Here is a 16,407-nt window from a genome sequence, read left to right as displayed (position 1 = left end):
AAGATAAATACAGTAACTACAGTGATAAAGTGGTAAACAGGATAAGAGAAATACAGTAACTACAGGGATAAACAGGATAAGATAAATACAGTAACTACAGGGATAAACAGGATAAGATAAATACAGTAACTACAGGGATAAACAGGATAAGATAAATACAGTAACTACAGGGATAAACAGGATAAGATACAGTAACTACAGGGATAAACAGGATAAGATAAATACAGTAACTACAGGGATAAACAGGATAAGATAAATACAGTAACTACAGGGATAAACAGGATAAGATAAATACAGTAACTACAGGGATAAACAGGATAAGATAAATACAGTAACTACAGGGATAAACAGGATAAGATAAATACAGTAACTACAGTGATAAAGTGGTAAACAGGATACGAGAAATACAGTAACTACAGGAATAAAGTGGTAAACAGGATAAGATAAATACAGTAACTACAGGAATAAAGTGGTAAACAGGATAAGAGAAATACAGTAACTACAGGAATAAAGTGGTAAACAGGATAAGATAAATACAGTAACTACAGGGATAAACAGGATAAGATAAATACAGTAACTACAGGGATAAACAGGATAAGATAAATACAGTAACTACAGGAATAAAGTGGTAAACAGGATAAGAGAAATACAGTAACTACAGGAATAAAGTGGTAAACAGCATAAGATAAATACAGTAACTACAGGGATAAACAGGATAAGATAAATACAGTAACTACAGGGATAAACAGGATAAGATAAATACAGTAACTACAGGGATAAACAGGATAAGATAAATACAGTAACTACAGGGATAAACAGGATAAGATAAATACAGTAACTACAGGGATAAACAGGATAAGATAAATACAGTAACTACAGGGATAAACAGGATAAGATAAATACAGTAACTACAGGGACAGAAAACATCTGTTCTCTTTTGTTCTTCTTCCTATTCATTGAACATGTACATTTTTAGCACAATAACTGTGTGTGTGTGTGTGTGTGTGTGTAAGTGTGTGTGTGTGTGTGTGTATTTAGTACAGTTTAGTGCAGATGTACTGGGGGAGCTGTTCAGTCTCTCTCAGTGCTACAGTGCGTGGTCTTGGATGTGGTGGTCGTAGGTAAGGGCTGGTAGAGGATAGACCTGTTGGTTGGATCTGGGCCTGCACTCCTGCTGGTGGAGTGGCTGAGGTGAGGGGAGAGGAGAAAGGTCAGGGTGCTTTTGTTTCCACTATGTTCCCCAGGGTGGGGAAGTCCTGTAGGAAGAGCTGAGTGCAGCCTCATTGCCCTGGACCATGTATGTATGTATGTATGTATGTATGTATGTATGTATGTATGTATGTATGTATGTATGTATGTATGTATGTATGTATGTATGTATGTATGTATGTATGTATGCATGTATGCATGTATGCATGTCTCTCTGTGTCTCTGTGTCTCTCTGTCTAACTCTGTCTAACTCTGTCTAACTCTGTCTAACTCTGTCTACTCTGTCTAACTCTGTCTAACTCTGTCTAACTCTGTCTAACTCTGTGTAACTCTGTCTAACTCTGTCTAACTCTGTCTAACTCTGTCTAACTCTGTCTAACTCTGTCTAACTCTGTCTAACTCTGTCTAACTCTGTCTAACTCTGTCTAACTCTGTCTAACTCTGTCTAACTCTGTCTAACTCTGTCTAACTCTGTCTAACTCTGTCTAACTCTGTCTAACTCTGTCTAACTCTGTCTCTCTGTCTAACTCTGTCTAACTCTGTCTAACTCTGTCTAACTCTGTCTAACTCTGTCTCTCTCTCTCTGTCTAACTCTGTCTCTCTCTCTCTCTGTCTCTCTCTCTCTGACTCTCTCTCTCTGTCTCTCTCTCTCTGACTCTCTCTCTTTCAGATGATCCTGCTCCCCATGCTGCTATATCTAATGGTAGATCCAGCTCTGGAGAGAGGGGGAGTCCTCTGGTGCCTAACCCAGCTACGGTGCACTCTGACCTGAATCTATTCAGCTCTCTGCCTGCCTCTTCCTCCACCACCTCCACCAAGACCACGGTGAGATTCAGAGAGTGTTATACACAGTTACAGTTTCTCTCAGTCGCTTTGGTGCATTTTTCACATCATCCCTAACATGTGCAAAATAATAAGTGCATTTCTCAGAACAATTTGTACAAACTGCAATATACAATAGATGTGTTTCTAAAGCTAGTCAGTCACTAAAAATCCTTAGTACATCTCTCAAAGGTAAATATTCATGCCAATGATCATGTCACTGTCATCAGAATGATAAGTCATTGAGTCATTGTTCACGAACAAGGTCGTCAAAATGTTTAGGCATGTCGTCAATGGAACTGTGTACTTTGACAGTATTACCTGATGTAAACTTAGGCTACAGTTTGGATGACAGTTACTGTATTGAAAATCCACAAGGCTGCACTTCTATGGCATATATCAATTTCAACAGTACTATTTACATATTACTGTATGTGGGTTATTGATTGAAAGAGACTGGACAACCCAAGGGGCACAAAGGGACGAGAAACACAGGAACCTCCCCAGGCACCTTGCCCGCAGCGCGCAGGCGCCACACCCGACGGCGCGCAGGCGCCACACACCGCGGCGCGCAGGCGCCACACCCGCGGCGCTGCGGCGCCTACACCCGCGGCGCGCAGGCGCCACACTCCGCGGCGCTGTCGGCGCCCGCCAGCGGCCTGTTCTAGTGCTGTCTCTACACATCCAGACCTTCCTGTCTGTCGGCCCACATATTCTCATCCACATCACACCGGATATTTACCCTTCCAATGCAACGTGGAAAGAATCTTCTGGAATGCCTTATCCATCCTCTGCAGGCGTCTACTGTGATGTCCTCACATGCTGCATCCCATTGCAGCCAGCAGGGTCATCTGTGTGTGTGTGTGTGGCTGGCGATCGTACACCTTCCACCTCCGTGCTGAAAAGAACTCCTCAATTGGGTTAAGGAATGTGGTGAATAAGGTGGGAGGAATTCTATGAGCATCCTCGGGTGGGTCACAAACCATTGCCTTATGATGTTTGATCGATGGAAACTCACATTGTCACAAATGACCACATACTTTGGCAAATCCTCTCTAAACAGACCCCTCTCATCATCAGGGATGAGAGCCCTGTAGAGAGTCTCTAAAAAGTTGAGTAGATGCTGGGTGTTGTATGGCCCTATAAGGGGGATATGGGTTAGGACACCATGCTCTGAAATAGCAGCACACATGGTGATATTTCCTCCCCGTTGGCCTGGCAAATCCACAGTAGCTCTGTGACCGATGATATTCCGACCCCGCCTCCTGCATCTGGTCAGGTTGAAGCCAGCCTCATCCACGTAGACAAAGTTGTGAGAGGGTTCACTTGATTCCAACTCCATTATACGCTATATCCCAGAACACACAGTTGAATTTGTTTTGGTAAGGAAGAGTGACATAAAATGTACATATATTGCATGTTCCTTCCACAGCAATGGAAATGTGTGCAGTTTATGCTTACTGTACTATGTATCACTATAAAAAATGTTGCTGTAAAGTAGTTACATAGATATATGTTTTACCTGTACATACTGGTACCGTAGCTCCTTAACTCTGTCCTCATTCCTTTGGAATGGTACACGGTACAGCTGTTTCATACTCATCTGGTTTCTATGCAGCACCCTGTCGATGGTTGAGATGCTAACCGTAGGGATGTTTTCAAAGACATCGTTTGTCTTCTATAATGGTCCTTTGTATTTCCCTGAGTCTCATGGCATTGTTTGCTCGGACCATGGTGCAAATAGCCTCCTCCTGTTGAGGTGTGAAAAGGCGTCCTCTGCCACCGGTTTGAGGTAATCTTGCAGTCCTATGTGGGGAAAAATGCAGTGATGCATCGCACACTTTCACATAGACAAAGACTATGCGAACACACATTTTACTGTAAAACATACAGGTGGGTGCATGTAAGGTGCAGTGTGTATCTGTATAGAGTATATTTCTGTATGCTGTGAAATACAAGTGGACTACTGTAATATGAAGCATTGTAGGAAGTATACAGTATACTGCTTATATACAGTAACTGTGCACTGTACATTGGTGGACATACCTGTTCTCTCTTCGAAACGTTTGAACTATTGAGGACACGGTTGATCTCCCAATATTCGGCTGTACCCTTCGACCCGCCTCAGCCATTGTAAGGTCATGATTGACAACATGGTCTACAATGTGGCCCTTATGTCATCAGATATGCGCCTATGTCCTCTTCTGCCTCTTCCTCTGTTTTGCCTTCCACCACGCATCCTTGCTCCTCTTCTTCCTCCTCCTCTTGGCTGTTGACCCTGTTCGTTTCCTGGTCCATCCATTATTGGAAAATTGCAACTCTGTGTTGTGGTCTGTCTATATATGCTTGACAATTGATTCTTCATGAGATGCACCTTTGAGCAATTTAGACAACTGGTTGATTGTTGGTTGAACTAACGCTTAACATTCCTTCATGAGTGAGGGTCAATTTCACCCCCACCATTCATCAATTCACGTTTTTTGTACAAAAGGTCTAATAGAAATGTGTAAAACTATGCTTGACAGTTTATGACAAATAGTTCAACAATTTTGCATGTAATGGCTTTATGCAAGGAACTAATGCCTAGATGCTTTGAGGGGTAAGACTATTCAACAGAGAACCATCTACTATATTTTGATCAACATGACATGAGTAATTGAAAATGTGGAAAAAAGCTGACACTTGTACATTATCAATTGCAATATGTACAAAAGCAATTGCTCAAACTTGTTCAAAGGAATAAGAAATTGCTTTAACGATGTGCACAAGTGACTAGATGATTTGGAATTTGTACAAGTAGTATCAAGAATGGCACTTTTGATCTAAGAAATGCACCAAAGCGACTGAGAAAAACTGTAATACACCAGACAGACACACACAAACACACACACACACACACACACACACACACACACACCCTAACCCTATGTAACAATCTCTCCTCTCTCCAGCCGGCGGGTAGCTCCATGCCCAGGGGTTGTGTGGCGGCGTCGGTACCCGAGAACCTCAGCCTGTTCCTGGACTCAGCACCCAGACAGGAGGGCTCTAGGAAAAAGATGTCCAAGGATTCCATCCTCTCCCTCTATGCAACCGCACCCACATCACACCAGAACCTGGCTGCACGGGGTAAGAGGTCACTGTATAGTTGTTTATGTGTTGATAATCTTTGATGTCCTTTGATGATTTTCTACAAAGTTTCAAAGTATCAGTTTTTTTTTTTATCAACAATTATAAACTGGGTGCTTCGGCTGACAGCCGTGGTATATCAGACGGTATATCACGTGTACGTCAAAAACATTTTTTTTTTACTGCTCTAATTACGTTGGTAACCAGTTTATAATAGCAATAAGGCACCTCGGGGGTTTGTGGTATCTGGCCAATAGGGCTGTATCCAGGCACTCAGCGTTGCGTCGTGCTTAAGCACAGCCCTTAGCCGTGGTATATTGGCCATATACTGCACCCCTCGTGCCTTATTTCTTAATTAGAGCATCTCTGGACCTTTTTATCAACACATATTATATCTGCTGAACCTAGGTTCTATCATTCTGAATGATTGGCTTAACTGTGTTTCTTGTCTGTATATGTTTGTACCTCCAGCTGTCCTGTTCTTGAGTAAAAAAGCGGTCACTGTTGTTTTTTCCCAACTGTCCTTTCCTAACTGTCCTTTCCTAACAGTCCTTTCCTAACTGTCCTTTCCTAACTGTCCTTTCCTAACTGTCCTTTCCTAACTGTCCTTTCCTAACTGTCCTTTCCTAACTGTCCTTTCCTAACTGTCCTTTCCTAACTGTCCTTTCCTTACTGTTCTTTCCTAACTGTCCTTTCCTAACTGTCCTTTCCTTACTGTCCTTTCCTTACTGTCCTTTCCTTACTGTCCTTTCCTAACTGTCCTTTCCTAACTGTCCTTTCCTAACTGTTCTTTCCTAACTGTCCTTTCCTAACTGTCCTTTCCTTACTGTCCTTTCCTAACTGTTCTTTCCTAACTGTCCTTTCCTAACAGTCCTTTCCTAACTGTTCTTTCCTAACTGTCCTTTCCTTACTGTCCTTTCCTAACTGTCCTTTCCTAACTGTCCTTTCCTAACTGTCCTTTCCTAACTGTCCTTTCCTAACTGTCCTTTCCTAACTGTCCTTTCCTTACTGTCCTTTCCTTACTGTCCTTTCCTAACTGTCCTTTCCTTACTGTCCTTTCCTTACTGTCCTTTCCTTACTGTCCTTTCCTTACTGTCCTTTCCTTACTGTCCTTTCCTAACTGTCCTTTCCTAACTGTCCTTTCCTTACTGTCCTTTCCTTACTGTCCTTTCCTAACTGTCCTTTCCTAACTGTCCTTTCCTAACTGTCCTTTCCTTACTGTCCTTTCCTTACTGTCCTTTCCTAACTGTCCTTTCCTAACTGTCCTTTCCTAACTGTCCTTTCCTTACTGTCCTTTCCTAACTGTCCTTTCCTTACTGTCCTTTCCTTACTGTCCTTTCCTAACTGTCCTTTCCTAACTGTCCTTTCCTAACAGTCCTTTCCTTACTGTCCTTTCCTTACTGTCCTTTCCTAACTGTCCTTTCCTAACTGTCCTTTCCTTACTGTCCTTTCCTAACTGTCCTTTCCTTACTGTCCTTTCCTAACTGTCCTTTCCTTACTGTCCTTTCCTTACTGTCCTTTCCTTACTGTCCTTTCCTTACTGTCCTTTCCTAACTGTCCTTTCCTTACTGTCCTTTCCTAACTGTCCTTTCCTAACTGTCCTTTCCTAACTGTCCTTTCCTTACTGTCCTTTCCTTACTGTCCTTTCCTAACTGTCCTTTCCTAACTGTCCTTTCCTAACTGTTCTTTCCTAACTGTCCTTTCCTAACTGTCCTTTCCTAACTGTCCTTTCCTTACTGTCCTTTCCTAACTGTCCTTTCCTAACTGGCCTTTCCTTACTGTCCTTTCCTAACTGTCCTTTCCTAACAGTCCTTTCCTAACTGTCCTTTCCTAACTGTCCTTTCCTAACTGTCCTTTCCTTACTGTCCTTTCCTTACTGTCCTTTCCTTACTGTCCTTTCCTAACTGTCCTTTCCTTACTGTCCTTTCCTTACTGTCCTTTCCTTACTGTCCTTTCCTAACTGTCCTTTCCTAACTGTCCTTTCCTAACTGTCCTTTCCTTACTGTCCTTTCCTTACTGTCCTTTTGAATCAAGTCTAATAATAGTTCACAGAACATGCCCAACTTTTACTCTGAGTGGTTTAACTTTGTATCTCCAGCTGGCCTGTACATGAACCCAGCCCAGCTGGGCTACTACGGGTCGTACCATTCCCTGGCCACGGAGGGGGGAGCGATGGGAGGAGCCATGGTGACATCACACTCCATGATGGCCCTGAGTGGTCAGCAGCAGAACGGCATGATGGTAGGGCAACAGCAAAGCGTTATGGGAGCTCAGCAGAATGGCTTTATGGCTCAACAGGGTGTCATGGGGCAAGCAGTCAACACATCCCCGTTCATGGCAGGAGTGCCACACAGCATGATAAATCATCAGCAAAGCATCATGGGAGCTCAGCAGAACGGCATGATGGGAGCTCAGCAGAGCGGCATGACGGGAGCTCAGCAGAGAGGCATGATGGGAGCTCAGCAGAACGGTATGATGGGAGCTCAGCAGAACGGCATGATGGGAGCTCAGCAGAACGGCATGATGGGAGCTCAGCAGAACGGTATGATGGGAGCTCAGCAGCAAAGCATAATGGGAGCTCAGCAGAACGGCATGATGGGAGCTCAGCAGAACGGCATGATGGGAGCTCAGCAGAACGGTATGATGGGAGCTCAGCAGCAAAGCATAATGGGAGCTCAGCAGAATGGCATGATGGGAGCTCAGCAGAGCGGCATGATGGGAGCTCAGCAGAACGGCATGATGGGAGCTCAGCAGAACGGCATGATGGGAGCTCAGCAGAGGCGGGGGCAGGGGGTGATGGGAGCTCAGCAGAACGGCATGATGGGAGCTCAGCAGAGCGGCATGATGGGAGCTCAGCAGAGCGGCATGATGGGAGCTCAGCAGAACGGCATGATGGGAGCTCAGCAGAGCGGCATGATGGGAGCTCAGCAGAGCGGCATGATGGGAGCTCAGCAGAACGGCATGATGGGAGCTCAGCAGAACGGCATGATGGGAGCTCAGCAGAACGGCATGATGGGAGCTCAGCAGGTACAGCAGGATCACTGCACCATCACTCAGGTGAGAGACACACACCTGGAATGTGTGTGTGTGTGTGTGTGTGTTTGTATTACTATACTTGTGAGGACCGTGTGTGAGAGGAAATGACTGTGTTTGACTGTGTTTCTATGAGGCAATATGTGTGTAACTGTATATTTACATAACATTTGACTATAGTATTAAAATCTGTGTTTGTCTGTGTGTTCGCGTGTGTGCATGTGTGTGTGCATGTGTGTGTGCGCGCACATGCGGTTCCCCCACACCAGATGACCCAGCACATGGCGGGGGTGAACTTCTACGGCACCAAAGGCATGATGGGATACGGCAGTCAGCACATCGGAGGACCAATGACTCAAAGCTCCAACCACATGACGACGTCTCACGTCTGGAAGTGATGTCATCACCTGAAGAGGAAGTTGATGTCACTGAGCAGCAGTGGTGCTTGGATGGTTTCGGGGACTTTTCGAATGAACTTTCCATCAGACATTTTAGATAACATGGGATGAGGAAGAGGAGGAGGGGTTTACTTAGGAGCTCTTTCGATGTCTCCTCTCCACTCCTCTCCACTCCTCTCCTCTCCTCTCCTCTCCTCTCCTCTCCTCTCCTCCTCCTCTCCTCTCCTCTCCTCTCCTCTCCTCTCCTCTCCTCTCCTCTCCTCTCCTCTCCTCTCCACTCCTCTCCTCTCCTCTCCTCTCCTCTCCTCTCCTCTCCTTATTTCAGAGCCATTTTTGCAGATTTCCACGCTTGCCTTCAGATCATTCTACGACCAATCAACGGACAGGGCTCAGTGTGTGTGTGTGTGTGTGTGTGTGGGTTGTTTGTGTGTGTGTGTGTGCATGCTTAACTGTTTCTGATGTGTAATAGGTAAACAGCCTTGATTCCTGATTAACTCCTCCAACTGAACTATTCCTGAAGAACTCATCCAACTGAACTATTCCTGAAGAACTCATCCAACTGAACTATTCCTGAACTATTCCTGAAGAACTCATCCAACTATTCCTGAAGAACTCATCCAACTATTCCTGAAGAACTCCTCCAACTGAACTATTCCTGAACTATTCCTGAAGAACTCATCCAACTATTCCTGAAGAACTCCTCCAACTGAACTATTCCTGAAGAACTTTAGACCAGGGTCTATAGGGTAGTAGTGTACTACTTTAGACCAGGGTCTATAGGGTAGTAGTGCACTACTTTAGACCAGGATCTATAGGGTAGTAGTGCACTACTTTAGACCAGGGTCTATAGGGTAGTAGTGCACTGCTTTAGACCAGGGTCTATAGGGTAGTAGTGCACTACTTTAGACCAGGGTCTATAGGGTAGTAGTGCACTACTTTAGACCAGGGTCTATAGGGTAGTAGTGCACTACTTTAGACCAGGGTCTATAGGGTAGTAGTGCACTACTTTAGACCAGGGTCTATAGGGTAGTAGTGCACTACTTTAGACCAGGGTCTATAGGGTAGTAGTGCACTACTTTAGACCAGGGTCTATAGGGTAGTAGTGCACTACTTTAGACCAGGATCTATAGGGTAGTAGTGCACTACTTTAGACCAGGGTCTATAGGGTAGTAGTGCACTATATACTAGGTAATGGATTCTCAGTCAATTGTCCTTTAAACAACGACCGGTTAATCAGAAACCAAAGATGACAGGAGAGCTTTATTATGGCTAGTAACGGCCAGGGTAGATGTGTTGGGTATTGTATTGCTATTGAACTAAACGATTAGCATACTAGTGATGTATACAATATTAGTTACTTTCAAACGTGTAGAGGACATTTAAAGTAGTGCAATAGATACACTACCAGTCAAAAGGTTTACAACACCTACTCATTCAAGGGTTTTTCTTTATTTTTTTTACTATTTCTACATTGTAGAATAATAGTGAAGACATCAAAACTATGAAATAACACATATGGAATCATGTAATAACCAAAGAAGGTGTTAAACAAATCATTTGAGATTTTTCAAAGTAGCCACCCTTTGCCTTGATGACAGCTTTGCAAACTCTTGGCATTCTCTCAACCAGCTTCATGAGGAATGCTTTTCCAACAGTCTTGAAGGAGTTCCCACATATGCTGAGAACTTGTTGGCTGCTTTTCCTTCACTCTGTGGTCCAACTCATCCCAAATCATCTCAATTGGGTTGAGGTCAGGTGATCGTGAAGGCCAGGTCATCTGATGCAGCACTCCATCACTCTCCTTCTTGGTCAAATAGCCTTTACACAGCCTGGATGTGTGTAATGGCCCAAACCAGATGGGATGGCGTATCACTGCAGAATGCTGGTTAAGTGTGCCTTGATTTCTAAATAAATCACAGACAGTGTCACCAGCAAAGCCCTCGCACACCATCACACCTCCTCCTCCATGCTTCACGGTGGGAACCCCAGATGCGGAGGTCATCCATTAACCACACCGCATTTCACAAAGACATGGCGGTTGGAACCAAAAATCTCCAATTTGGACTCATCAGAACAAAGGAAAAATGTGAACTGGTCTAATATCCATTGCTCGTGTTTCTTGGCCCAAGCAAGTCTCTTCTTCTTATTGGTGTCCTTTAGTAGTGTTTTCTTTGCAGCAATTCGACCATGAAGGCCTGATTCACAGAGTCTCCTCTGAACAGTTGATTTTGAGATGTGTTTGTTACTTGAACTCTGTCACAGCATTTATTTGGGCTGCAATTTCTGAGGCTGGTAACTCTAATGAACGTGTCCTCTGCAGCAGAGGTAACTCTGGGGCTTCCTTTCCTGTGGCAGTCCACATGAGAGCCAGTTTCATCATAGCGCTCTACGGTTTTTGCGACTGCACTTGAAGAAACTTTCAAAGTTCTTGACATTTTCCGTATCGAGTGATGTCTTAAAGTAATGATGGACTGTCATTTCTCTTTGCTTATTTGAGCTGTTCTTGACATAATATGGACTTGTTCTTTTACCAAATAGGGCTATCTTCTGTACACCACCCCTACCTTGTCACAACACAACTGATTGGCTCAAACGCGTTAAGAAGTAAAGAAATTCCACAAGTTAACTTTTAAGAAGGCACACCTGTTAATTGAAATGCATTCCATGTGACTACCTCATGAAGCTGGTTAAGAGAATGCCAAGAGTGTGCAAAGCTGTCATCAAAGCAAAGTGTGACGAATCTCAAATCTAAAATACATTTTGATTTGTTTAACACTTTTTTTTTGTTACGACATGATTCTATATGTGTTATTTCCTGGTTTTGCTGTCTTCACTATTATTCCACAATGTAGAAAATAGTTTTTAAAAATTAAGAAAAACCCTTGAATGAGTAGGTGTTCTAAAACCAGTACTGTATAGGATGGCTATTCATTTTTATGTTAAAGGATAAAATTAGCAGGTATGCTAGTCTAGCTCTGGTTACATTGTTTGTTTTTTTATAGCTTAGCTTGCTATATCACGATTCTTTGTAGTATGATCTATTGAGCATATCAACTCACTGTGCTACGTCTAGGGTGGCAAAAGTACGTAAACGTTCTTAAAATTCCCCGAATTTCCCAAAATCCTTGTTGGAAGGATCTCGGAAATCAGGAGCGGATAAGCAGGATTTCTGGAAAATCTGGGAATTTGGGGAAAGTTTGCAACCCTAGATACATCCTCAATATGACATGTATGTAAAGGCCTTACTGTATATAAGGGAGAGAAGGAGAGACGAGCGAGAGAAGGAGAGAAGGGAGATAAGGAGGGTATGAGATAAGGTGGGTAAGAGATAAGGAGGGTAAGAGATGAGGAGGGAAAGAGATAAGGTGGGTAAGAGATAAGGAGGGTAAGAGATAAGGAGGGAAGGAGATAAGGAGGGTAAGAGATAAGGAGGGTAAGAGATAAGGAGGGTAAGTGATAAGGAGGGTAAGGGATAAGGAGGGTAAGTGATAAGGAGGGTAAGTGATAAGGAGGGTAAGGAGATAAGGAGGGTAAGTGATAAGGAGGGTAAGTGATAAGGAGGGTAAGAGATAAGGAGGGTAAGTGATAAGGAGGGTAAGTGATAAGGAGGGTAAGAGATAAGGAGGGTAAGTGATAAGGAGGGTAAGTGATAAGGAGGGTAAGTGATAAGGAGGGTAAGAGATAAGGAGGGTAAGTGATAAGGAGGGTAAGTGATAAGGAGGGTAAGAGATAAGGAGGGTAAGTGATAAGGAGGGTAAGTGATAAGGAGGGTAAGTGATAAGGAGGGTAAGTGATAAGGAGGGTAAGTGATAAGGAGGGTAAGTGATAAGGAGGGAAGATTGAAGAAAAATAAAGGGTTGAGTACAAGGGGCTATTCCAGGAAGCAGGAGGGTCATTGAGTTAGCCTGAACTGTCCTAAATATTCAAGAAATGACATTGCATTTGTTTTGAATATATATATGTAGAGAGAGAGAGAGAGAGAGAGAGTTGAAATTAGCATGTTGTAATTGACTTGACAACCACCAACACATATTGAAGTTTAGCTTTCAAAATGAAACAGAAAACCCCCCAATATTTACCTGAAAATTAAGCGAGATATCTGACTGTTTGTCAAAGTTAGCTCACTAATTTAATCCTGCTTTCTGGAAAGGCTCCTCACTGTGAATCTAGGTCATTGTGAGGATAGAGAATATGTTTGTGTCCAAAACTGCACCCTATTCCCTATTTAGTGCACCTACTGTATTTAGGGCCCATAGGGGATCTGGTCAAAAGTAGTGCACTGTGTAGGGAATAGGGGTGCCTTTTAGGACGTGGCCTATTTGACCACCGACAGTTGTGTGTATGATAGTTGTAGAATACTACACAGGTTTATACATTTGATTGATGTCTATTGAGACTGTATGACATGAATGTCTTATCCTATGAATGTCTACTATCTGAACAGTATGTCTGTAATGTCTCTTTGTGCACACGTCTAGGAATGTCTCAATGACCACACTATGAATGTACGTGTACCTCTCCAGTTAGGCAAAGGGGTCTGTTCCGTCCATTCATGAAATGAGGAATTCTTATAGAAAATAAATTCAAGCGTTGAACAATTCAAGGTTTGAATTTGAAATTGAAACGGACAAAATTCAACCCCTTGAGTTGAGAATGAAACTACGCCCAACCCTGCACTGAATCTGTCTTTGTTCTGTCCCTCTCACTGTCTGACTGTCATCTGTAGCTAGTACAATCTAAAATAATGTCTCTCAAGTATGTTTTTCCTATGAATGTATTCAGGCTATCTATGTATGAGTATACTAGCAGTGTTATTGTCAATGAATGTAAATCTTTGAATGTTCTCTGACTGCCTGTCAATGAATCTAAGTGTTTGAATGTTCTCTGACTGCCTGTCATTGAATGTAAATCTTTGAATGTTCTCTGATTGTGTCTGAATATATTTCAGGTTCCGTAGGACTACTTTGAGCCCTGCGCGGGCATGCATTTTAAACCAGAGCTCTACCAATGCCAGGCAACATTCAGGCCCTACCCTGCCCAGGCCCAATTGCTTCTGCCAAATTTAAGGCCCATTCATGCACGAAGCCCAAAATCTGAAATCACTTCCTCTGTTAGTAAATCCATTAGCTGCTCTGTCTGTCACTCGCTCCCTGCACACAGCTCGCTCTGCATGCGCTCTGAGTCTGTGAGTAACCATAGCGACGGCTCCTCTTGGGCTGCTCAATGACGAGATATGAGAGGGCTGTTAGCTGTTAGCTAATTTTCACTCAAGGAACATTATTATTTTCTGTCAAATAATCTCTCCTGTTTTATATTTGACAATGTTGAAGCACTTCTAACACCATGTTATGATCTTAGTCAGATATGACTGTACTGCGCAGCAGAGCACGCGCAAATGGCTCACCTTCAACATTTTAATGATCATTTAATGATACCCGAGCCGTACCAGTACCCTAGTTATTGATGAAAAAAAAAAAAAGGCCTTACCCGGCCCTAACCCGATGTATAATGCTGGGGCCCGTCGGGCTTGGGACCAACAGCAGAGCTCTAGGACTACTTATCTTCTCAGTCCACCAATAGCAGAGCTCTAGGACTACTTATCTTCTCAGTCCACCAATAGCAGAGCTCTAGGACTACTTATCTTCTCAGTCCACCAATAGCAGAGCTCTAGGACTACTTATCTTCTCAGTCCACCAATAGCAGAGCTCTAGGACTACTTATCTTCTGAGTCCACCAACAGCAGAGCTCTAGGACTACTTATCTTCTCAGTCCACCAATAGCAGAGCTCTAGGACTACTTATCTTCTCAGTCCACCAACAGCAGAGCTCTAGGACTACTTATCTTCTCAGTCCACCAATAGCAGAGCTCTAGGACTACTTATCTTCTCAGTCCAGAGCTCTTCATATCAGCGTCCCCTATTCCCTTGCAAGTGCACTACTTTTGACTAGAGCCATCAAAAGTAGTGCACTAAGGGATAGGATGACATTTGGGACGCAGTTCAACCTGTTGACCAGCCTGTTGGTCAGCCTGTTGACCAGCCTGTTGACCAGCCTGTTGGTCAGCCTGTTGACCAGCCTGTTGACCAGCCTGTTGGTCAGCCTGTTGACCAGCCTGTTGACCAGCCTGTTGACCAGCCTGTTGATCAGCCTGTTGACCAGCCTGTTGATCAGCCTGTTGACCAGCCTGTTGGTCAGCCTGTTGACCAGCCTGTTGATCAGCCTGTTGACCAGCCTGTTGACCAGCCTGTTGACCAGCCTGTTGATCAGCCTGTTGACCAGCCTGTTGGTCAGCCTGTTGGTCAGCCTGTTGACCAGCCTGTTGACCAGCCTGTTGATCAGCCTGTTGACCAGCCTGTTGACCAGCCTGTTGGTCAGCCTGTTGACCAGCCTGTTGGCCAGCCTGTTGACCAGCCTGTTGATCAGCCTGTTGACCAGCCTGTTGACCAGCCTGTTGACCAGCCTGTTGACCAGCCTGTTGATCAGCCTGTTGACCAGCCTGTTGACCAGCCTGTTGACCAGCCTGTTGGTCAGCCTGTTGACCAGCCTGTTGATCAGCCTGTTGACCAGCCTGTTGACCAGCCTGTTGACCAGCCTGTTGACCAGCCTGTTGATCAGCCTGTTGACCAGCCTGTTGACCAGCCTGTTGATCAGCCTGTTGACCAGCCTGTTGTTTTTTTTTGTTTTTTTGACTATCAGCGATTGGCTACATTGGGTATATGCCAATCATTTCTTATTTAGTCAAAGCCCCACCCCCAGGTCTGTTTACTCACACACACACACACACACACACACACACACACACACACACACACACACACACACACACACACACACACACACACAAATAAAAACAAAATTGCATCTGTTTATTATTGTTATTACTAGGCTATTATTATGATTGTTATAAATGCATGATGAGGTAATGATGTAAAAGATTCATTCACAAAAGACATATTCCATATTCTGAAGGATCACATTTGACGTTTGAACGAGGTGAGATGTTGGAATAGGGAGTACAGCATGTGGGCTAGTTATTATTATTACCACTGTGGAAGAGAGAGGGGCAGAAAGAGGCAGATATGCAGGGAACGTAAGAGAAGCAAGGAGACACAAAGTGAGAGAGACAGAGAGAGAGAGATAGATAGTGAGAGAGAGAGAGAGACAGAGAGAGAGAGATAGTGAGAGAGAGCTTGAGACAGAGAGAGAGCGATAGTGAGAGAGAGCTAGAGAGAGAGAGAGATAGAGAGAGAGAGAGAGAGCTAGAGAGAGAGAGAGAGAGAGAGCTAGTGAGAGAGAGCTAGAGAGAGAGAGAGACCGATAGGGAGAGAGGCTATTTTTTTGGTCAATTATAACTAAGTTATAGCACTTTGGCCAGCACAGTTTTGGCCTATCATCAACACAGCAACTGCAGACCAGACACTTTGTCCTTAAGTAACCTATTCTATGTGGGGGTTATATTTCTTCGATTCAGATCGCAGCTTCTACTTGAACAACCACACACCTCAGCTCATGTTGCTCAGAGCAATCCTGAAGAGTGTGAGTGGTTATAAACGTTTTAGAGATTATTTAGAGGTTATACAATGGTATTCTTAGATCAGGGCTGCCCATCCCTGTTGCTGGAGAGCTACCCTCCTGCAGGTTTTTGCTCCGACCCTAACCTAACATACCCTATTTAGCTCGTTAATGTGTTGGTGAGCAGGCAGTAAGTTGAATCAGGTGTAATTAAATTAGTGTTGGGACTGAAAACCTACAGAATAGCTCTCCATTGAACATGGTTAGGCATAGACTTGTCTTAGATTAACTGTCCAGGCAATAGCTGA

At 43.9% G+C, this 16,407-nt stretch overlaps 1 protein-coding gene across 1 annotated transcript in view; it reads left to right on the top strand.

The window, feature by feature from the left end:
- The window catches only part of smap2 (small ArfGAP2), a 60,618-nt gene extending 45,204 nt beyond the window's left edge, over positions 1 to 15,414 (top strand). The window contains exons 7-10 of the mRNA XM_082970278.1: positions 1,880 to 2,034; positions 4,983 to 5,157; positions 7,256 to 8,214; positions 8,460 to 15,414. Of these exons, the coding sequence (XP_082826404.1) occupies positions 1,880 to 2,034; positions 4,983 to 5,157; positions 7,256 to 8,214; positions 8,460 to 8,588 (1,418 nt within the window). The 3' untranslated portion in view covers positions 8,589 to 15,414. The remainder of the gene's footprint in view (positions 1 to 1,879; positions 2,035 to 4,982; positions 5,158 to 7,255; positions 8,215 to 8,459) is intronic.
- The last annotated feature ends 993 nt before the right edge of the window (positions 15,415 to 16,407 follow it).

The sequence above is a fragment of the Salmo salar genome, chromosome 27 (assembly GCF_965601325.2).
Source record: "Salmo salar chromosome 27, fSalSal1, whole genome shotgun sequence".
In the NCBI taxonomy this organism is placed as follows: Eukaryota; Metazoa; Chordata; class Actinopteri; order Salmoniformes; family Salmonidae; genus Salmo; species Salmo salar.
This window is presented reverse-complemented; position numbering and strand designations above follow the sequence as displayed.